Source organism: Lissotriton vulgaris, chromosome 2_1, assembly GCF_964263255.1.
Source record: "Lissotriton vulgaris chromosome 2_1, aLisVul1.2, whole genome shotgun sequence".
Classification (NCBI taxonomy): Eukaryota; Metazoa; Chordata; class Amphibia; order Caudata; family Salamandridae; genus Lissotriton; species Lissotriton vulgaris.
In genome coordinates, this window is record NC_141687.1 from 1,032,269,729 (window position 1) to 1,032,294,462 (window position 24,734).

The window sequence follows — 24,734 nt, forward strand, 5'->3', positions numbered from 1 at the left end:
GGGGTGGATGTGGTGTACGTGGTGAATGTGGTGGTGTACGTGGTGAACATGGTGGTGGACCTGGTGATGGTGGTGGACCTGGTGATGGTGGTGGACCTGGTGATGGTGGTGGATGTGGTGGTGGATGTGGTGGTGAACATGGTGGTGGTGGATGTGGTGGTGAACCTGGTGATGGTGTTGGATGTGGTGGTGAACGTGGAGGTGGTGGATGCGGTGGTGATGGTGGACGTGGAGGTGGTGATGGTGGACGTGGAGGACGTGGTGGTGGACCTGGTGATGGTGGTGGACCTGGTGATGGTGGTGGATGTGGTGGTGAACGTGGTGGTGGTGGATGTGGTGGTGAACCTGGTGATGGTGGTGGATGTGGTGGTGAACCTGGTGATGGTGGTGGATGTGGTGGTGAACCTGGTGATGGTGGTGGATGTGGTGGTGAACCTGGTGATGGTGTTGGATGTGGTGGTGAACGTGGAGGTGGTGGATGCGGTGGTGATGGTGGACGTGGAGGTGGTGATGGTGGACGTGGTGGTGGGGGCGGACGTGGTGGTGGGGGCGGACGTGGTGGTGGGGGCAGACGTGGTGGTGGGGGCAGACGTGGTGGTGGGGGCAGACGTGGTGGTGGGGGCAGACGTGGTGGTGGGGGCAGACGTGGTGGTGGGGGCAGACGTGGTGGTGGGGGCAGACGTGGTGGTGGGGGCAGACGTGGTGGTGGGGGCAGACGTGGTGGTGGGGGCAGACGTGGTGGTGGGGGCAGACGCGGTGGTGGGGGCAGACGCGGTGGTGGGGGCAGACGCGGTGGTGGGGGCAGACGCGGTGGTGGGGGCAGACGCGGTGGTGGGGGCAGACGTGGTGGTGGGGGCAGACGCGGTGGTGGGGGCGGACGTGGTGGTGGGGGCGGACGTGGTGGTGGGGGCGGACGTGGTGGTGGGGGCGGACGTGGTGGTGGGGGCGGACGTGGTGGTGGGGGCGGACGTGGTGTGAATGTGAATGTGAATGTGAATGTGAATAGGCTTTTATAGAGCGCACTTACACTCCAGGGAGCATCTTGGCGCTAGACATCACTGTCCCGACAGAGAGGAAAAAGGGAAGCTGCTTAGGTAGATCCTAAATATAGATCCTGGTCTATGAGTAAAATGTGGTTTAGATTAACGCTAAGCAGATTGAGTCTTCGATATTGAAGATCCATGTTTTGAGCATGTTACGAAACAATTTTTCGGACTGGATCAGGCGCATTTGTGGTGGGAGCTTGTGGGGGCGGACGTGGTGGTGGGGGCAGACGTGGTGGTGGGGGCAGACGTGGTGGTGGGGGCAGACGTGGTGGTGGGGGCAGACGTGGTGGTGGGGGCAGACGTGGTGGTGGGGGCAGACGTGGTGGTGGGGGCGGACGTGGTGGTGGGGGCGGACGTGGTGGTGGGGGCGGACGTGGTGGTGGGGGCGGACGTGGTGGTGGGGGCGGACGTGGTGGTGGGGGCGGACGTGGTGGTGGGGGCGGACGTGGTGGTGGGGCGGACGTGGTGGTGGGGGCGGACGTGGTGGTGGGGCGGATGTGGTGGTGGGGGCGGACGTGGTGGTGGGGGCGGACGTGGTGGCGGCGGACGTGGTGGCGGCGGACGTGGTGGCGGCGGACGTGGTGGCGGCGGACGTGGTGGCAGCGGACGTGGTGGCGGCGGACGTGGTGGCGGCGGACGTGGTGGTGGCGGACGTGGTGGTGGATCTGGTGGTGGTTGACGTTGAATGTGGTGGTGGACATGGTGGTGGTGGACATTGTGGTGGTGGACATTGTGGTGGTGGTGGACATTGTGGTGGTGGTGGACATTGTGGTGGTGGTGGACATTGTGGTGGTGGTGGACATTGTGGTGGTGGTGGACGTGGTGGTGGTGGACGTGGTGGTGGTGGACGACTATTGGATAGGAGGGTGCTGGCAGAATGCGGAAGGAGAGGAGGATCTCGAAGGGGGCACATGGGAGATCAGAAAGAGGCCGAATATTAGAAACAAGCCACGGCATCGCTTTGGTTAATGTTTGGGAGGTGGGAAGGGTGTTCTGTGCAGAAAGGCATTGCGGCGCTCTAGTAAATAAATAAATAAAACAAGCGCGATAGGCGAAAGTGAAAGCGACCACGTTTGGAGTGTTAAGTGCATGCTGTGCTTAATGAGCCATGAGAGATAGGAAATCCCCGCTCGCACCTACGGACCCTAGGAAGGGCAGAGAGAAGGCGTGACATGCACCCGCCTTTGGCCAATCGCGTGCTTTTAGAAAGCCGCTTGCAAAGGCCAATAGCGGGTGAAGATAACAAAAGCACACGCACAAGCGTGTGTTCCAAAGTTTAAAGCCCTTACTAAATGTTTTGTAGAGCAGCGCTGGCTCAGGCAAGACCTAAAAATGCCCCAATGTGCCCAGTCCTGCTGCTTCAGCTGCACAGTGATGTGCTGCTTCCAGCAGGGCAGTGATCGCTATTCGGCGAGCAGGGATTCCGGTCCAGCCGAGGGCTGCCATGGCAGTGGTTTACACAAGCTGTGTGAGCAGTGCTCTAAACATAGTAAACAGACCACGCAAACTTCACCCATAGCCAGATGAAGCGGAGTCACGCTTGCTGTTAATTAAAAACCCCAAGGCCATGTTTGAAACTTGGCAAATGTTCTGTGTTGCATCGCATTACCTGAGACATGTCCCAAGCAGCCTGATATCTCCGAAGGTCCTGGCTTCCTGTAACAATTACTGTTGGCCGTAAATCCTTATCTTTGTGCACTCGGATATCTGGATCATATGCTAGATGCCCAGCTAATCCAAGGACCAGCAAGATCAGCACCACAGGCACAAAAAGTAGTGTTTTAAAAACAGCAGAGCAAAACAACAAGTAGACAGTAGGGCTTATGAAAAGCACAGCGCTCTTAAAAAAACATAACGTGTGGCCCCTATGTTGGAAGTGAAAGCGCGAAGCATGGTGTGCATTATCTAGAGAGTAACTTGATCCAACAAAAAATAGTAGTCCTCAGAGGAATACTTAAACATTGACAGCGTAGTGAGATAGTACTTGGCTGATGCTCTGCAGCTGCAAAGTGGAATCAGAAAGCAGGAAAAAGAGAAGCAATTGTCCAGTATCAAGCAAGGATTTTTGAAGGACAGTGGCACACACAAATGAAAATCAAGGACAACCAATGGGTGTAATTTTCATTTCACAAACCATCAACAAAAGGTTGCTAAGCAGTAGCACAAGCGCTGTTTTGCTCTACCTAAAAATGACCTGGGAAAGAAATATTAGGACTTGAAGGAAAAGTGAAGTCCAAACCAGTGTTTCCCAGACTGTGGACTGCGAGTCATTTTTAGGTGGGTCGCAAAAGTCCAAACAATAAATAAAGATGCCTTTACATTTTCCATTCATTTTGTGACAGTTGCTGCCCTTGAAAAGCAGAGATCAAGTGGCAGGTTACCTCTTCTGACAAATTTCTACTCATGTTTGTTAACATGGAAATTGGCGTTTACAAACTCCTCTCAGTTTGCAGTCCGAGAAAGTAAGGTAAAGTGAATTATGTGAGCGGTGATACAGGGGAGTGTGAAAGGATGTTTTTTTTGTCAGGTGTCGTGCGGGCAGGAGGTGAGGTCTGGGGGAAATCGGAAATAAAAACATTTTTTTTAAAACTTACCTCGAGTCCAGGTTCCGCATCTTCTCTGCTTCTGCTCTCCTGCCTCCAAAAGAAAACAGGCAGGTAGGCTCCTTCCCCTAAGCCGTGATTGGCCTGAGCACCTGGACACATCTCCCAGCTAGTGTGTGGAGGGGTGGGCTTGCTCTCCATGAGAGAACAGGTAAGTGTGCATGACTGATTTGGGTGGTCCGAGAGGGCCGACCAAACAGTCATTGTGCACTTAGGTGTGGGCAAACCACTCCACCCCAACCCTGCTTGGAGAGCAGAGCAGCCTCGTTCACCGCAAAGCAGCAGGACATGAAACATTAAATGACAATAACTTTAAGTTATATTCATTTTATGTTTCTCACTACTTAAAAGTAGTGGGGCGATGATCCTCCCTCTGCCATAGCGGGGGAGCCGGTCCTGTGGAAGAGATCTGCCGCACAAGAATCCATCTTCAATGTACAAATAGTCACAGTTTATGGGCCACTGACGAAGACCATTGCTGATCTGCATGTTAAGTAGCAAATGCATATTAAGCGTATCCTAAATTGCCCTGGATTAAAAAAAAAGTACATTAATTTGGACTTTGAAGGCCAACAGAGATGATGACATCAGGCAAAAGATGGAATGTGTGCTCCAACCTTATGCGCCAATAAATTAGACGAGTAATATACTTTAGTGTCAGTTCCATGTAAACGTGACAATTGGCTGTTTTACACAAATAAAAATGCAATTACTTTTGGTTAATGGCATAGCTCTGACTATTGTCTGAAAAAAGTCTGGTGCAAAAGACTCTTTGGCTACGATTTCCCTACAGGGATCTGTGGGAATTTTGAGGGAACTATATTTAGAATCTGGGCATGCAGCAAGGATCAAAGTGACAGGAAGGGCATACGAACTAAGACCTAAAGGGAAAGAGAACCGCATTGGAACTGATAATACAGGAGGCATCCTTCTTTTCAATACATTGTAACATAACCAGATAACATCAAACAGTTGCGGCACCATTTTAGGGCGAGGCAAAGCCTTAAAAAGAAATGGGAATTTCAGAAAAGGATTAGATCACGCTTGAATGGAATAGGGTTTTTATTTTAGTTGTAATGTTTACTGTGGTGCCTAGGAAGCATTAGATATATAAGCTCTTTATTTAAAAAAAAAAACTAATAATTAATTGAACTAGTAAAAGGACTACAGGAGAGTGTGCAACGCATGCTCTTCTGGGTTTTCTTCCTTCTTGTCACCACAAATAGCAAATTGACTGCTTCTTAGACCAGCGTTTCCTAAAGTATAGATCAGAACCAGCGTGACAGAACACCATAAATAGAATAGACTGATGAATACATTTAGCATACTTGTAATGATACTCTGTTGTGCTTGGTAGTACCTTGTATTTATAGACAAGGTGTATAAATGGTGAATAGTGAAACATCTGGTGCAAGTAAAATAGTAATTTCATCCCCCTGTTGGAGAAACCCTTCTGTAGACCCCCTGCTACTTGGAAATCTGGCTTTTTAAATATGTTGCATAAATAAGATTGTGGATAGACTGTTTTCCCACAATCCCTGCTGCTTCCTCTTGTGAGATGGATTTCATGACTAAGGGAACTGTGGCTTGTTGTTGCTTTATGAAGGCTGCTATTCTACAGACAAACCAAGCAATTTGGCTCGAAATTGATCTGTACGCGGTCTGCACTCTCTGATGTGATGTATTTATATGACCGTGAGGACCATTACTAAAAGGGAGTCTTCTTAAGTGTTTAGGCACCTGTGTATGGTAATCGTACTGTTTGTTTTGAGACTCACTTTGGCGTCTTGGGGGATGCATGCATACAGACTTTCTAGAGATTTAAGGTGGAAAAGGGCAATAGTGATCATGCTCAATCTACAGATTTGTTGTTGAAAGTTAAAGCACGTGTGAAATTCCACAGTTTACGGAATGCACTGAGATTTTGGGACAGCATTTTAAAGCATGTTGCAGCTGCAGATACTTTTATTTGTTTATTCATGGTGCGTTTAATAGCTCGACATGTTGCCCTCTGACCACTTTAAAGACCTTGGACCACTGCAGCTGGTTAATGATTTCTGTCAGGACTCGTTGGTCAAGGGGACTTCACAGGTGGAAGGGTCAGGTCGCTTCTAGTACGAGGCCTTATCGTAGACCGGCTCCCATGGTTTGGGAACAGTAGGGCTGGAAGCTTGGGAGGGCAGGAAAGGTGGGACTAGCTGCTGCGAACAGTAGAAGTCTTGTGGTTTATCAATGGAAGGAACAGCTTTGGGTTTAAAAAAGCAGGGATGAGTAGTTCTTTTTTGGACAGTAAGCATTGAGGAATCGAGAGGCCGAGGAAATCACGGGCAACAACATGTTGTATTGTTTTTGTCCACCTGCATCTGTATCGCTCACTGGCCTCTTGTCCCCTCAGGTTTGTTTGGTATTCCTTTTGTTTTTGATGTCCTAACGCCTCTTAGGGTTTTGTTGTGGCAAGTTATGTTATGTTAGTAAAACTTATTGAGCACACGAATACCCAGAGGTGTCTTGGCACCGAAACTAAAAGTGTAAAAAAAACTACATTTATAATAGGTAATTTCAGTGATTCTGCTTATATTTATGATTTACATTGTTAAGATTATGTGTTGCAACAATAAGGACTTCCTTTGTGGCCTCTGGGTCATTGCTTGGATGCTAGGAAAAAGTATGAGACTTATTCCTTTGTGAATGCCATATTGATGCGGATGATGCAGGTAGGTTGTAGTTAGACTCTGGACTGGATTTGAGGTAAGCTCTCAGTATGGTCCTTTGGATCACTGCATACTCTTTTTATTGTTTCTCAATACATGGCTGCAGAACTACTCCATCCAGAAAATGAGGGAGCCGGTCAGCCCATAATAACTTGAGCCTTGTTTTTCACTGGGTGCTCTGAGTAGCTGGGGAGCACAAGAGGCTAAGTTTGGTGCCATTATTAGGTTCATGTAGATTGTTGGCCATGGAGTCAAAATCCATATTTTTAAGGATTACAGACATCCCATTAATTATTATGCAATGTCACTACACCATTTAAAGAAGATTTTCAGTGAAATGCTTTCATAAAAAGTTATATTTACAGCTGTGTTCTGAAATGCACATGGTCGACCTCAAGTCTAAGGAGCCTATTTCAGAGATTTAGCCCTTAGACTTCGAGGGGCATCCTATGAACTTGAACTATATATATACAGGCCATAAAATTGAAAGGTTTGAAGTAATGAGTCAGTTTGAAAGTTAACAGAAATACCTCTTATCTGGGAAATTCGTACCTTTCAGTCCACAAAGATGACACATGGCTGCAAAAACAGAGGACTCCATCTCAATGTTTCGGACACCAGCATTGTTGGCTCTCATAAGATAGTCAAACTTTTCTTGACTGGAAAATGAGCACAATGCTCCATCTAAACGCCCTTGACCTTGGGGAAAAAAATATTTTTCATCAAGTATTCTCTTTTACTTTGTCTTGCTTTTTACATAAATATTAGTATACTTTATGAAATTTGTTATGTCATCCAGGGGACACAGGGGGGTTTAAGTGTGATGTGTGACTTTATACTAATGAATGTACTTGTATTAAACTTCAATGAAAATTTGATTATAAAAAAAAATATATTAGTATACAGCCTCTGAGAATTTTCAAATGAATTACCACATACTTTTTTTAAACAATAACCAGGATTTCTCTGCACAGTTCAGCCTCATACTGAATCCATTTTCCAAAACCTGAGAGTATATTATTTATTTGTCTGTTTCTTCTGATGAAATGCGTTTTCCCCCAACTAGGCACAACAGAAAGGACTTCCCTTTTCAACGAGACAGCAACATCTCTGGATAGAAACACATGTTTGCATATACAGTCACAAAATGCAAAAACAGCTTGCTGTTCTAGAATACTTTTAGGCAAAATGGATAAATGTATGAATAACCCTGCCAGTGGAACGGCACCAGAGGTTAACAAAGTCCTAAGGGAAATATGTACAGTCTGGAGACCAGAAATATACCTACGTGGCTATGCTACATTCACTACTATTATTAGGTTTTCCAGCTTTTGACGACTACAACAGTGATAGGTTTCATTATTAAAACAAGATAAACTTCTTCAGTTTGCAATCACTCAATTTTTCCCAATTTTCCAAAACTGAGATTGGGATAAATAATGTCAATTATGTTAGATCTGAAATACAAGGAGGATTCTTTCAATGAATTGCATTTATGCCTCATCTATATTTTTAAGATTTAGCGCCTGTTTTGTAAGATCAGACGTTGAATTGAAAAGCCATTTCATGTTTTGCTAATAACTGTGGTATTGTTCGACAAACGTATACAAATCTTTCCAACAAAAATGTTCATCCACCCACTTTGGGTTCTTCATGGCAGGTTTCGTGCAAAGCCATCAAGCAGGTGCCAAAAAATGGGGGTCGGGGTCTTAAAAGAGGTATTTCTCCTTTTCACTCTCAAAGGATGTTTGGCCCCTCGAAATAGAAAATAACAGCTGAATTGAATTATAGCAAACTTGGCATGAAAGTAGCACATTACCCCAGGAAGTGTCTTTCCTTAATGTGGTGTAAATCCATTCAGTAATTGTTTTTAAATTAGCGTTTAAGATGTTTTCTGGTCTGGGCATGAAAAAGTTAAATTTGAGAGATATCAGGACCGTTAATTTATGAATCCTTGTGGATTTGCGAATCCAAGGTGGATTTACAGATACATTAAAAAAAAAAAATAGGCAGACTATTGGGCTAGGTAGCTTTTACTCCGGGTGTCCATTGCAGATTCACGAATCGGCCATTCTTTGATTCCATGGCTTTCACAGAACAAATTCCATTTCGGCCGCCATTAGCCAATGTTGTTCACTCAGCACCATTTGAGAAAAAAAAGAGAAGGGACATAAAGGGGTAGGATAAACGTACCCTGACTCCCATACCCATGTGGGACATACCTAAATGGAAAGTCTTGCAATGCATTATTAAAAAGATGATCACCCTCCATGTGTCCCACAGACCCTTCTTGTGCCTCAGGATATGCAAATTGGGTGCATGGTTTGTGAATCTTGATTAAATAAATGGGAAAAAGAATTCTGTGCACTACGGTTGTGTTTGGTCAATGGCAATGCAGGGGGGTTTGGCTACAGGCAGTGAATTGGGCGCAGAACCAAGCGGGATAGGGGTGTGTGCAAACCCCCCCGATGTGTACTCTTGAAGATCTAGCACACCAGGGGCAGGCGCACGCTATGGGTTGCGTGCAGGGCCTTACTGCCTATGCCAACACCCACTGCACATGTCCATAGTCCATGAGTAGAGGGAGTTGGCTTCCTGGGCGTTATGTCAGGCAGAAGGCCAGGCATTGCAATCCATACAAACTGTGTAAGGCTTTGCTCGGTATACTTTGGCTGCTTGGGGTTATGGGTTCATGGGCTTGGCATCAAGTCAGTCCCTGTGGCTAACCCACATTGTGCACGGTTAAAGGTCCTGGGCAGTAGGTGATGATGGCTGCTCATGGTTGGTTGGTCATATGGAATTGGGACATGTGGTATATGATAGAAAAACTAAATATTTACTGAAGAAGCAAATGTTAAAGAGAAGTTAGGTTTAGCTTTGGCTGTAAAACATTATTATACGTTTTTAGAAACTAGAAATTCATTAGAAAAAACACATTTAAAGTAGAGTTATGGTGACAAATTAAAACTGAAAAACGATTGAAATGTGCAAGTTATTTTTAAGAAAGCAATTCATAACTTGCAGAATTACTGTGCAAACCATTACTTGCACACCAAATGCAGTGCTTATAAATTACCCATTGATACATACTGCTGCATCGTTCTAGGGGAACAGTGGGCTGTAAATTGAGGAAAAACCCTACAAGGAACAGAATGCTGTTCTAAGGCTGCTGCACTACCAGTGGCTTCCAGGATGGGCCTAGTAAGGTATCATAGTAAAGGGGGTTGGCATGGGAAGGAATAAGCAGAGATAGTTTGATTCATTTGGTAGTAAAGACTACTAGTTAAACGAAAGTGGCATATCATCAGCATGCTACAGTAACTCAACAGCTTTGATTTGCACAAAAGAAGAATTAGTCCTTCACATGTGTTTAAATTGGAGTGCGAATGATAAGAAGAAAGAGAAATTGGTGATGTTGCGGCATTGGTTTAAAGAGTTGTTGGATCAGATAAGATAGTGGGGAGATGTAGAACGCTTGTGAGTAAGTAAAGAGTTATTGAGAAGACTGGCTGTAGAGGCTGATGATTATGACATTACAGAAATGCATTTACTTGAATGGACAGAGGAATACCAATGGAGAAAGTTGTAGAGGAGAGACAGCCAACCAGTTCACTTTTGTGTGCCTTGGACCAGATACGATTTGCAGTCATTGGCTAAGAACTTTGAGTTTGCAGGAAGCCCCAGAAAAATGGTACACAGAACTAGTGAGGAAAACAAAGTTGTCAAAATTATTATGGGCAGCATTGTTTTCTATTGTAGTGCCAAATACTTGTGGGACAGTTGTAAGGTGTCTGAAGTAACTAGATAAAAGCTCGTAGTGTGCGAGCCTAAAGTTTGAACCTTCATCAGTAGTGATGGATAAGTACAAAGAAGTGATGCAGTATTTGAAGGAAAGGGTATCACCACAACATGAAAAATGGTCAAAAACTATGCAAAATACATACACTGAAGATGTGAATGCAAATATCAATGCTTATTATGAGAGATCACTGCAAGTGTATGAGCAACATAGTGGATTAGAGGATACAGCTCGGCAGGGGATGGCGGTCCCTGTGTTTGCTTTGGTGATGGGGCTGGGGCCCTATATTAGCATTTGGGTGCAACAATCTGTTACAAGTTGGCAAGCTAAATCCATAGAGGAAATGTTGGCATATGCACAGTATTATAGTGAATATCCTGTTTGGAAACAGAAGGATAAGGAAAGGTTGATGGTACTGCTGAGTTTTTCCAGAAAAATATAAAAATGTTGCCAACCCCCAGCAGAATTGGCAGACAAATTGACTCATTATTTAGTAATTTTTTGGCAAGAACAAAAACTTAATTTTAATTTTTTTAACAGTTGAAGACCATCAGAAGTCCACATACCACAGTTAAGAACCACAACTTTCAGTGATAAACCTTGATTTGGCCATCCTAACGACTATGTTCCCTGCCCATATTATTGAGTGTAACCCATACTTTTTCTAGTTAGACTAGAAGACACACTGCAAAGCTCATTACGATATTCATAAAGTTTGGGGTTTCAATCACAATAGAAATATGTAGAAAAACATCTCACATTTGTAAATATTTGAAACGCCCACCTTTAAATATCCTAAATTCTGTCAAGATTTTGAAGGTCATTCTGTTCAGATTAATTTTGAAACACCAGACCTCAGATTTCATTCATTCCCCCCCCCTCTAAATATGCGATGATAATTCTGCAGGCAAAAAGTTAAAATGATTCCCAGATCAGATTTAGTGATGTAGATCTTTTTCAACATAAATACTATAGCTCTGCAGAGTGTCTTCTAGCCTCACTTGAAAACGTATAGCTAAGACTGGGCAGGGAAGGAAGTGGTTAGGAAGGCCAAATAAAGGTTTATCGCTGAAGGCAGTGGTTGTTAGCTGTGGTCTGTGGACTCCTGGATGTCTGCAACTGTTTAGAAAATTAAACATTAAGATTAATTCAGTAAATATTATTAAAGAAGCAACATCTAAAAATGTTAAATGTTCTGTAAATGTGGAGGAATTTAAATTTTTAAGCTAAAACTGAAGTTGGTATCATTAGCTTTATTCGTTGGATCAGCATCAGCAGAGCAAACAGGATAGGACATAGCCGGTGGGTGGCCTTTATTGAAGCACCAACAAAAACACTGCATGCATTAGGAGCAAAAAAAGGACAAAGATATGCTAGTTTTGCCTATCCATCATTAGTAACGAAAAAATTAGTTCAGGAAAGCTCAACCCTTCCCATCAAAATGTTCTATATTCGAATGTGAATTAAATAAAAATCTGTTTTCTGTATTTCTGTGTATTGTTTTGGGGATCAAATCATTAAAATTGCTTTGGCTAGCATCCCTAGCTTTCCTTAATGATTTCTGGGTGGGACTCGGAACCCAGTAATGATTCAGTGGGGGTCCACAGAATTCAAAAGGTTAAGAACCGCTGGACTAAAGTGTTCAGTACATCACTTGGTGACCAGGTTTGAAGAAAAAAAAAAAAAGAGCAGCAGCGGGCCTTAGGATCGCCGCACCTTAATCCCGGTTCCAAATAAGTATCAATTACTGTGCCGCCAGCCCCCGACGTCAGCTGATGAGTGTCGTCGCTGTGATTCCAGATCAAAGGATGCTTTTTAGATTTAGTGGGGGCGCACAATTAAAAAGTCCAAAACGAATAGAATTTATAAGAAAAATATTCCTTCTTTATTTGTTAAAATTTGCAGAAAAGTTCATTGTTACATTCACAAAAGGATCAGCCAACGCGTTTCTCTCCCATGCAGGGAGCTTCCTCATGGCAGTGTGTAGAAAGAAGTTTATTTGGAAGTAAGTAGTCTTTCGGTGTATGTAGTGATGAGGAGACCGATCAGTGTTCACTGTCACTTCAAGACTCCTTTCAACGTCCTGGAGTCACATATCAATGTGGTGACAGCCTGGCATGTAAGTAATCGAATCCTAAGACTGACTCAGCTTAGGAAAATGGGCACATGTAGTCAAGCGATGAACCTCTTAATATTAGTGGGCAGGAAATGGCCGATAATGTGTTGCATCGCACAGCCTCTTTATGGCAGGGAAGAACTGGATAGGTTCCTCGAATAGTGATCGAGCGTTGTCCCTGAATCCAGACAGTTCTCTCACAGCATGCGGTGCAATCCAGCATGGATGATCCGACAGCAAGAAGCTTTCTATTAGTTTTGGACTTTAATTGTGCGCCCCCACTAAATCAAAAACAAAAAAAAAATCACTTGGTGACACCTATGCTAGTCCTGTAGCAACTAAATATCAGACTTATTCAGTGGAAATTATTCTACGCTTTCCATGACAAAACAAGCAAAACAGCACAATCTGTAGAGAAGAGAGCGAGGTATCCCAAATTCTAAGAAGCAAATGCATACCAAATACATATTTTTGTTTAATGCAGAAACTTTGAAATATATTGAATCACCATCAGTAAATGTCAGTCGAAAATGCTAAAGCTAGATATAGAACTTGGCATAGAGAGGATTGCTTTCGGTAGGCCATAACAATAACTGATATTTATGGTCATGAGGGTTGATTTGTATATTATTGTATTCAACTGGGATAGCCAACATTGTCCTCAGTTACAAAAGGAGTGGAGGGAAAAGTTGGCATGGAGGGTGCCGGATCAGGTGGCCCTGACTGACTTAGAATAGAATGTATAAATGTAATCTTACATGAAACAAGAATGTCACTAAAGAATATTATAGAACCTATATTGCCCTTAAAAGGACAATTTATTGTAAAATGTAGTTTAGAGGGGAAATTATTTGTTAATTAACTTGCTGAAATTGGTGACAGGATGTGTCAAAGAAGATCTCTGTACTCCCTATTAAAAATAACATAAAAAAGAATTGCAGACTCCTACAAATTGGCCTGCAATGGTGGTGACAAAATACCATTCTTGGGCTTCTGACAATAGGGCAAGTTAATCAGTCAAAGTTTAGCTGGCACATGACTCAGAATGGAACAGAAGACTAATCATAGACCTGGGGGAAGATGATGTTTTCAAGCTCCTACTAATTTTGAGGACATCAGTTCTGGACTGAGGAGGTGGGGTGTTCCACAATAGTAAGCCCTAATCCCATAAATCTTTAGGCAGATTTAATTTACTGGGAGTGTTTATGGATAGTAGATTGTGCTTGCTGGCTTAGACGTCTGGGTGGTTTAGTCATATCTGGAAGAGGGGCTATGCTAAGAATGCGAATGAGACAAAATGTATTTATGTACAATCATTTAATGGGAATCAATGCTAAGACTTGTGCGATGTTGTGATGTGGTCAAGGGATACCAGGCCGAGTAAAAGATTGGAATTTTGATAGTGATTATTTACAGAGACGTGTGTAGGTAGCATTGCAATAATCCAGATGCAAGAGTAGTGAAGTTATTTGAGACAGGTGGTGTAAAGCCACGACCCCTCTTAGCGGACTAAAGTGGTGAATGCTTATTTAGAGGTTAAATGTACTTGAGGAATAAAGGAAGGCTCACCAACAAAGAAAAAATCTATTTGCCGGTCTGGAGTTTGGTGGGTGGGGGGAGCAGCGTTCCCAGTGCCAAAGAGCAGAATTTCAGTGCTCTCAGGATTCAAGGGAAGACAATTTTGCTGCATTTAGCTATGTTCGTGTGATAGGCCATTAGTGACATTCAGTAGAACCCAAGACTCCTCTCCTAGATCTGGGTATTCCTAGTATCAATAGGGTATATTATGTTTCAGTGGACATGGAAATTGATATTTAGTGAGTCTTGCGATCATTATCTGATATTCATATTTATTGTTGTATCTCTAAATATCATATAAACCAAAGTGTCATAGTAAAGAAAGAGCGTAATCCTACAGTAATATGGTGTGCACAAGCAGGTCATTGATGTAGGTTTAATAAAACTTTGAAGGAATGGCTATTGATATGAATATTATTTATTTATTATTATACTCATTTGTAGTGCACAGCGAATTATCCCCAGGGGGATCTTTCGGCGCCGGAGGAGCAGTTACCTAATAGGGGACAGAACTTAGAACAGCCAGGTCTTGAGCATCTTCTTAAATTGAGACCTATTGGCACATGCCCAGATCTCATCAGGAAGACTGTTCCAATGGTCAGGAAAGAACTCCTGCTGAGCCAGAGGACTTACTCAATTCTATCATTTGAAACCCTTTGTGGTAAAGAGCTGGGAAGGCCAGCTTGGTTCTTTGTTATTCTCGTGTGTCCATTCTAATAACAGCAATACTCTCCCTCTTTGTGAAATGACGCGCTACCTGATGTTCAGGAAAGCAATTAAAACTTGCATTTTCTGAGTGTGAAATCATGATACCTAATGTTGAACGCTATGATGTAATTTTTTCCAAAATGCAAATATATTCTTAATTTTTTTTTTTTTAAACTTGCATTTTCCCTCTATGATGTGTGTTATTTAGCAATTATCCCTAGGATAAGGATGCCCTTAGGAATTTGTGGGCAGTACAAATTCAATAAATACATACAGATATAAAATACTGTGACGCGTCAGACATGAGGGTCAGGGGCATTTGAGAATCTCAAACATTGCATTTACGTTGAGCCATGATAGAGTTAACTCATCTGCAACTCAAATAAAGCTAATTCAACCTGCACAGCCACTGACAACACAGAGTTACTAGCAATTTCCATCCACTAGAGACCGACTGAGTAGCTAAAAAATATTTGTGGTGAAATGGTGGATTTTACATTCTTCGCATCATGCACTCCATATAAAATACGATGGCCTAGATGTATCAAGCCTTTTGCGATTTGTTAGGCCGAAAACTGACATTTTGCATCTTTTGGCATGTATGTAAAATTAGCAAAATAAGTAATCGCTAAAAATTGCCATTCCTTATTTTGCTTAAGCATTTAAGGAATCGCAATTTTGCGATTCCTTAAATGCCATGTATGAAGCTTTTTAAAATTGCGAATTCAGGTTAAGAAATCGCAAATTAACTCCAACTTGAGGTTGGTGTTAATTTGCGAAATCCTTTCAAAATTCACAATTTGGCAATTTTGAAGGTGGCATGTGACACATACATGCCCATAGGGCATGTATGTGCGCCATATGCACACACATGTAAGTTTCAGGGGTGCAGCAGGGTGTCCATGAGACACCCCTGCACCCTTGAAATAATTCTCAAATTGCGATTCGCAAATTGCGAATCGCAATTTAAGAATTATTTCGCAATCATTCCTATGGGCCTCCTGGCCCATAGGAATGAATGGGAAATTATTCCTTATTTGCAAATTGAGATTTCGCAAATAAGGAATAATAAGAAATCGCTAAAAAAATAGCGATTTCCTACATACATCACATTTTGCGATTTCTTAATAGCGATTCGTTAAAAATCGCTATTAAGAAATAGCAAAAGGTAATGTTGATACATCTAGGCCTATATTTCTATTTATTCCCACCTTCAAAGGACCTATGCTATCCGCAGCAACATTTTGAACAGATTTCCTGCCTGTGGAAAATATCTCAAATAGGAAACGTATTATTCTGAGAAATTATGAGGTGGAAATATTTAGAGAAGAGCAACTTCTTTAAGCAACAACTTACTGATCAAGTGATAATAAAATATCAAAAGCAGCAAATGTTTAGTATTAAAGAAAAATTCTGAATACAGTAAAGTCTCTAGAAGAAAAACACTAAGGGGCAGATCTACAAGAAAGTGCCGCAGCAAGGCAACGCAAGCCCTTTGGCTGCGCCACGCTGCGGCACTTTCAGAGCACAGGAATGCGACATATCTACAATGATATTTTGCATTCCTGTGCTCTCCCCAGCGCTGGCGTAGAAACAGCTGCCATACTGGAGAAGGCACCCTTGCACAATGGTGCAAGGATGCCTGCGCCATGGGGTGATTTCTTTTGTGAAGGAAGGGGCCCCTTCCTGCACAAAAGCATCACTGCCGGCATTTTCCTCTTTCAATGCGTGCTGTAGAATGCAGCACGCATTGAAAGAGGAAAAAACGAGGAGAAATTAAAACATTTCTCCTCGTTTCGCTTGGCTACGCCACCCCTATGGTGGCGCAGCAAACTGACGCATTTCTAGGTTTACGATTTCTCGTAAATCTGGAAATGCATTAGTGGACATGGGTGTTGCGTGGGAACACCCACAGCAACACCCATGTCCCGCCCCTAACACGCAAAGTGATGTGTGAACAGGGGCAATATTTACAAGCACAGGTTAAGTCACGCAGGGTGACTTTACCTGTGCTTGTAAATATCCCTTCGCAGGCTACGCCACCGGTGCGTCACGCAACACGATGCACCGGCGGCGCATGGGGCTTGTAAATCTGCCCCCGAGTGTCCTGTTTATTGAAATGCCACTGTAATAAAAAAAAAATTTAAAAAAGAAATGTATCAAGCGGAAATATCCAGTTTAAGGGAGGGAAAAAGATAGACTAGAGATTGGTCAACGTTTTTAAATTATTCATCTTTTGAATAGGCTACTAACATTGTTCACTCTTCCAAGCCTTTTTAATTGGAATTCTAATTCACAGGGCCTTAATCCCCAGTGAGCAATTCTGATTCTAGAAGCGGAGTGCAGCAATGTGAAGCGTTTTGGTAGCGTCATATAAAAAAATGCACATAAAAGCAGCAGCTTCACAGCCCTTGGTGCTTTCATTTTAGCTATCAATTACTCAGCGGATCTAGCCCACCTGACACCAGCAGTAGAGGTCCCTGTGGGGTGGCCCATGACAAAGGCATTTATTCATCACAGTCGCAACAAAAACAAACCTTTTTTTTTTTTAAACAGTAGAACTCGTAATGATAGCCAGTTCTGGTAATAATTTTCAAGCATACAAAAATAGTTTTTAAAAATAGGAGGCAGTGGATTAGCTTCGAGCCCCCGAAGTAGGAAAAAAACAAGCATTGTCAAAGCAATTGGGTATTGTGTCGGCCCCAGAACACGCGGAATGCAAATATTTATTGTTGGGGAAGCAGCTATGCCCTCAATCCCCCCCACCCTCCAAAAGGCTAAAACACAAAATATATGTTTAGTCTCAAAAAAACAAATTGCCATTGCAGCCACTGGTGCTGAACACTGCTACTTTGTATGTGAATGTGCTCCTTGTGGAGGGGCACAATGCCATCGCTCACAGTGAAGGTAGCCAGTGACTAGAGTGGGCTGACCCGTTGTTTCATTGTTCTATGCTGCATGCAGCAGTAGGTGGAACAAAAATGTGAATGACACAATAACAGGCCAATGGATGAAGAGGGCAGGCCCCGATAAATAAGTCTATTATTATAATATAATTTAAGTAAAATAAAACGTCTTTGCTATTGTCAGACCTGAAAGGAGCCCTTTGCATGGGGTGCAGCAGAGGCGTCATACCACCGGACGCAGGTGCCACTGTAACTTTTGCACTAATAAGAGCTACGTCACAGATGGAAGGGGCGTGGTCTGAGCTTGGTTCAATTTCCTACCGGCCCCCTTGTGGTTGACAATGCACTTACTATGCCTACACATTGCGTGTTACATTGCAATAAATGACAAAAAAATCATTCTAAAAAATTGATAGCGTGCAAAGTACTGACGTCAGGAATGGCATTGTCTGACAGACGCGAGCTTTTCTTTTAATACATAAATGGCAGACGTGAGCGAGGTATCAATTTTCATGATCAAAGCAAGTGCTAGTAATAAATAAATGATGCCGCTTTCTCTGCTTTTTGCTTCCATAAATCTAAAACCACGCTAGCGAGACCCCGCGTCCCAGTGCATCACGGTCCCTTAGAACCAATCAGCTCACAACCAGTATAGAAACCCAGAAAGATAGAAGGATTGTAAAAATGTATCAGTATGTTTTCTGTTGAATTTTGTTTGTACGTTTCTGGATAACCAGTCTGGCTCTGCAAGGTTTCGGGGAATTGTGAGACACTTACTTTGAGATGCATTTCCTTCTGAGAGCCCCCAACGCTACCACCAATGCAGTTAAAACAGGCTCAAAAACCCTAGGAATCTGTGTTGGATGGTTACCCTCAGACTTTCTCCCTCACTGCCCATCAATATCGGCACCCTTCAATGCACGTATATCCTCCAAATCGGCTCTGTGCACTCTAGCTTACTGCACCCGTCTTGCAATGCAAAATTCTGCATTGCCTCTATGTAATCGACTGACTGACTATTATTACAATGAGTTTCTGTGATATTATGTATGCCACGTCAGGTAGAAGGGCTTCACCGGTCAATAAATAAACACATTTATTAATTAACACATATGACCTTTCTTTGGCACTAACATATTTAAGATAATTGATAAAGCCACCTCACAGCCCCAGGAACGAATAAACTCATTTTAAAAAGGCCATTAGTCCTATACATTCTAAGCAACCATCATGTTGTCGTCAGAATATGTGCTTTATGGACCTTCTATGGGAAGGTGTTTGCACCAGAAATAAACCGCTGGGCACCATTTTGACAGTAGAAAAAGTGTTCAAAGTGGTCGTCTGAACGAGACCAGGCTTTTGTAAGTACTAGAATGAGGTATATTTAGCAAGAAACTGGTATAGTGCTTGTTCCGTTTTGAAATGGATTTTGAACCAAAATAGATTAGCTCTTAAAAAACACCTGAATCACTGATTGTCTCTGTGTCAGTTATCCTCTGTTTGCATTTATATACGTTTTAATCAGGGTGAACGAAATTTATATAATTTGTTTTCGAGTAATTGTGGGAAATATACACGAGACTATGTGCAATTAATCCATATCTGGAATTTAGTGCTATATTTGAATAAAATGCATCCTAATGTCCAATAAGCTTTACACTTAAAAAATAACACAAAAAAACACAAGTTCTGCAAACAACAGCTGGTCATGTTCTGGTTGTTCACATTCCCATGCTATAATTTTGCATGGTGTAATTATGCAAAGTGGTTCAAGTTTAGGAGTTTCGCATTAAAGCTTAATGAAAAATTCTCAAAATTATGCAGCTTACGCAGGCGATGGAGCAAGAATTCAAAGAAAAGAAACTTGCTCTAATCAGCCTCTCGTTAACAAGCTACTAACAAATAGAAATAGAAGAGATAAGAAAATGAACATACACACGACATTCATACATTGGGAAAAAGGTTTTCTGTTTGCTTAAATAACGAAGAATAATTCGCTGTGTAACTGAAATTACACTGGAGATCGAAAATCGACTTGCGCATGTGCAAACTAATACTGCGTAATAACCATGTGATTAACCCATGTGAGAGGGAAACCTTCACGCATGTGCATGGAGTCACTAACTGTAGGTCTCGTTGTACCACGTGCATGGCATATGCTTGCCTGGATTCAAAAAGAGTTGTTGCTGCTAATGCTTTTTCTTAACAAAGAAGAAAATAACATGGGATAGAGTAGAAGAGGGTGGTGAATAGTTATAATACCATATTTGAGAAAATAACATCGGTTTAGGATTCTTTTATTAATAGTGTGCATTTGGGCCTGATGTGCTAAGCCAAAAAAAAGGTGGCGGTTGAGATATAACACAAGTGGAGTCTGCGCACTGAAAGTTTTGGAGTGACCTGGTGACCGTATCATTGACCGGCTGCCAGGAACCAAGAACGAAATGCCTGGTAACGTTTCTTAACTGAAGAATGACAAAGTTGTATCTAATCGATGTGTGTGAAGGAAGCTTTTCTGGAATATAAATAAATTAAATGGAAAGGGTTTACTAGACAAAGAATTAGTTAAGAAACTAAGAATAACAGCATGAGGTGATGACAACTCCCCTGCCCGATCGCAGACCACGATTCATGAATACTTGCAACTTTTGAGGTTGGGGCATGCAGAATTAAAAAGAGTATAACTTGAGTGACTAAAAGTTGATTGTGAGGCGACGTTGATGCTGAATGAGGAGTGGGCGAGAGAAGATGCTGGAGCAGAAAAGACTGGGACAATTCAATACTGAAAGACCGCCTGATTAAATTTAAGAATTGCAGAAAACATCAAGGAGGGAGAGAGTGTAAGAGAGGGATGCGCTCCGGTATGTCGGATTCCAGAGAAGTGTAGTAGGTATAATCTAATCCTGCACCTGTCCTACAGACTTTGTCTCCTGACTCTTTATCAGGTGACCTCCACCAATCCTTTTGGCCAGGGGTTGGGTTTCCCATTTCACGAGTCTACAATTACATTCCTGTCTTAAATGTGCATAACTTTTTTGCAAATGTATGATAAATTAAGTCTTGGTCTCTCCATCTATCAACTCCAAATGCAATGAATTGTTGAAAAGATCTATGATTTGAATGTATTTGATAAATGAGTTCTCTCTCCCATGAAGGTTGATTGAGTTTGCACTGTGAATCTGTATAAATGAGTGCTCATTTTTGACGGAGTTATCAGATAAATTGATTGAATCCTACCTGGAGTCTGTGATTATTTTATTGAAAATTATAAGTTAAATTGTTAATATCAACTACTTGACTAATGGTCCATTGACCAAAGGAAGAGTGTTGATCTGTGAGGATTAGTTAGGCATTAACTATTAGAGATCAAAGTGAAAATAAAACTCTACCCCCAGCGAAATAGTCAGGAAATGTAAATGTGTCCATGGGCCCGTTTTGAGAAATTTGTGGATTGTGAAATGTTCATCCTGGCCTTTCGCTGGATCATAGGCATAATTAAAATTTCACTGAAGCATACATTTTAAGTTTGGTCATGGGTAGTTATAAACTAATGAGTATGTTAGTATGAGGACATTTTTGTAGACAGCAGGTTACAACAACAACAAATCAAGCCGAATGCCTTTTGTAAGTGAGAGTAAGAGATACTCCGCCTACGCCACATAAAGGCTGGGTGTGTCACAACCTACTTTTTTTTACACTCCTCATCGAGGCTGGTCGAGAGGAACCAAGAAAGCCACAACATCGATAATTACAGCGCACAATATGTTTAGATACGCATGGATATTATTCATTATCAGGAGAGGCCAGTGCAGGTAAGAGCGGTGGGGAGGTGGGAGTTATCAGACGATGACGAGGTAAAGTTAAAGAAAAAGACAGAAAACTACTTGCCCTGCATTCACCGCCTCGACGAGCCGGTGATGCGGTGAGCGCGTGGTAAGGGGTTATCTTTTTTTAAATTTAACTCTACCTCATCGTCTGTTGACTCCTCCACCCAGCCTCTCCACCTCACCGCTCTTACTTGCATGGGCCGCATCGGTTAATTATGGCACTACCTCATCAAGGATTTGGAAGATGGGTGTGGGAAAATCTGTATCTACCTGAAATATCATTACCAAAGTTAAGTAACTTCTGATGCATCCATTTCCAGCTGATTCTTCACCTTACAAATGAGTTCCAAAGCAATACTTTCTCAGTGGTGGGATTGAGTAGTGCTGGGTAACCAAGAAAGTCATGAAACAAAGGGCGGGCAGAGTACCTATCACTATGTGCTTGAGATGTGAAGCAGTAAGGCTTTGCAAAGGTATGCAATGATGACCACATAGCTGAATGACAAATGTTGGCAACTGGAACACCTCTGGAAAGAGCTGTAAAAGCAACCATAGTGCTCATTGAATGAGCACGAATGCCCTCTGATTTTTCTTGGCAAAGAGGATCTTGACACAGAGGTTAGCCCAATGTGAAATAATGCATTTGTCTAGATCATAGCCCTTTTTAGCTCCATTTAACTTTACAAAAAGCGGACCATCATCTCTGTGCTATTATGTGTGGATGATTTAATACAATACTGCATACCTCAGATGCAGCCTATGCAAACATTCCTCCTTATTGGTTGGCTGTGGAGGAGGGAAGAACGATGTAGTAGTCCGGCCATACGGAATGCAGAAACCACTTTCTGTAGGGAGGATGGGCTGGTGCAAAGAACCAACTTCTTCAGGTAGAAAATTGTGAAGGGTGGATAAACTGATCGGGTCTGAAGATTTCCGAGCCAGCATGCTGAATAAACGCCACCAACAGACCCGTTCGGGTAAGGAGTCAAACTGCGTAGCTACGCATCATCTCAAATAGAGATGCCATCAAAATGGTCAGAACACGGTTCAAATCCCTCTGAAGAACAATAATTTTTTGTGAGCGAACAAGTAAAACAAACATTTTAGAAAACGCGCCACTAGTAGTACAAATTGAAGGCTGATCAGGCAAACAGGGCCAACAGATTGCCCTTAACTGTAGCCAATGCCATTCCCTGCTGAATGAAGGACAATACAAACCATGAGACATGAATGCCTTTCAACCACTGAACAAACTTAGTGCTGCAGCCTGTAGGGATGGATTTGGTAAATAACTTCCTAGCCACCAAGATGACCTCTACAACCTCATCAGAAAGGCAAAGGTTCTCCAACAAGCACCACTGAATCTGCATTCATGCCCCTTAGTGTGTGGAGAACTTTACTATTCTGCTGCAAGAGCAAGTTTGCTCTGCATGGGTGAGTCTGTGGTAATCAGAATCAACTGTGCTCCATTCTCCTGCAGCATCTGTTGGGAAGAAATGCATAGAGCAAATCCTAAGACAAGTCGAACCTGAAGGCATCAGAGTAAAGTATGCAGTACAGTATCTGAATATCAGATCCCTGGTCAAACACCAACTAGACATCTTTCTACTTCTCAAGTCAGACAGACCAGACATTCTATTCGTCTCCGAAACATGGCTCACCACAGACTCCTTACCAGATATCCTCACTGCCCTACCAACTGACTACTACATCCTGTCTGCAAACAGAAAAACAGGAAAATCGGGAGGTGGCGTCGCCGCCATCATCCACAAAGACCACACGTTCACCACTCTACTCTCTCTAGACTTATCAGAAACTGAAAACCTAGTTATCAAATCTGACACTAATACAGGAACCATGGTGCTAGCACTGATTTACCGACCGCCTACATCTATGCCCTCCTTCCCAGCCTCCCGGACTGAGCAATTGGCCGCCTTAGTCTTTGACCACGATAAAGTCATGGTAATAGGAGATTTTAACTATTGGTATAATAGTTTGGAAGCCGGACCCCATGCTACAGAACTCTTAGAGCTCCTCTCCAATCTAAACTTCTGTCAACACGTCTTGATCCCCACCCACGAAAAAGGACATATTTTGTACCACATCTGGTCTCATAATATTCCCACCTCCAGCCCCACGGCCCTACCATGCATATGGTCTGACCACCATCTCCTAAAATTCTCCATTACCTCTCAAGGCAACTCTAAAAATCATGCGCCCTTGGGAGGGTTAGCCAGGAAATGGAGATCCTTAAACCTCCAAGATTTCCTATCCACCCTGACTAACTCTATCCCCCCCTCGGCCCCTGATATAAATTCGATGGATAAGGCACACACTGAGTGGCTTCTATCTGCATGCAACGAACATGCTCCCTTAACCAGATTTGCCCGCGCCCGCCGCATGGACGCCCACAGGTGGTTCTCTGCCGACCTAAAAAAACAAAAATTAGAACTTCGCCAACTGGAAAGGAAATGGAGGCATGGCTACCTCCAAGAAGATAGAGCATCATACACGACAGCTCGTACAAATTACAAGAGCGCTATCCTATCTGCCAAAGCAGCCTTTTTCTCTGAAAAAATCTCTAATGCTCAAAATAAATCGAGAGAAATCTTCAGAGTCGTAAATGATTTGTGTAACGACTCTAGAACCTCTCCCTCTCAATCACCATCCCAAATGATGCGCAACCGGCTCAATGATTTCTTTAAGGAGAAGATCGACACCATAAAAAATAGTATTCATGCTAACCATATCATGGCAGACAACTTGGACATTAGCAGCAATCCACACACACTCCAGGAAATCCCCCCCATCGATCCACCCATACTGCTGGAACTGATGAACCGTGTAAAATCTGGGTCCCCCAATGATCCCTGCCCTCCGCATATACTGAAGGAAGTCTACACCACACTACCTCAAGGCATACTCCCCCTTTTGAAAACATCCCTACTACAAGGAATAGTCCCCAACTCTTTTAAAGACGCTACTTTAGTCCCTCTTATTAAGAAACCGGGGGCTGATCCCTCCAATCTCTACAATTACCGCCCCATATCCCTTCTCCCCTATGGCGCCAAACTGCTCGAAGCCCATGTTACCAGCTGCATATCCAATTTCATAGAAACATCCAACTACCTGGAGCCTAACCAAGCCGGGTTCCGCCAGGCACATTCCACTGAGGCCGTGACCCTCGCTGTCCAGAATACTCTAAGGACCAATGCCGACAATGGAATTCACCAAGCCCTCGTACTCCTCGACCTGTCGGCTGCGTTCGACACGGTGGATCACACCATCTTATTACACCGTGTCGAACAAGCCGGCCACAACGGCGCAGCCCTCGACTGGATTAAGTCCTTCCTAACGGACAGATCCCAGGCAGTAAAACTGGAGAATTTTATAGCTCCCAAACTCTCCACCTCTTGCGGTGTCCCACAGGGCTCCTCATT

General features: G+C 43.1%; 1 protein-coding gene across 1 annotated transcript in view; it reads right to left on the minus strand.

The window, feature by feature from the left end:
* UPP2 (uridine phosphorylase 2) overlaps positions 1 to 24,734 on the minus strand; it is a 162,879-nt gene that overhangs the window by 11,245 nt on the left and 126,900 nt on the right. Inside the window, exon 6 of the mRNA XM_086956668.1 lies at positions 6,913 to 7,059. Within this exon, the coding sequence (XP_086812794.1) occupies positions 6,913 to 7,059 (147 nt within the window). The remainder of the gene's footprint in view (positions 1 to 6,912; positions 7,060 to 24,734) is intronic.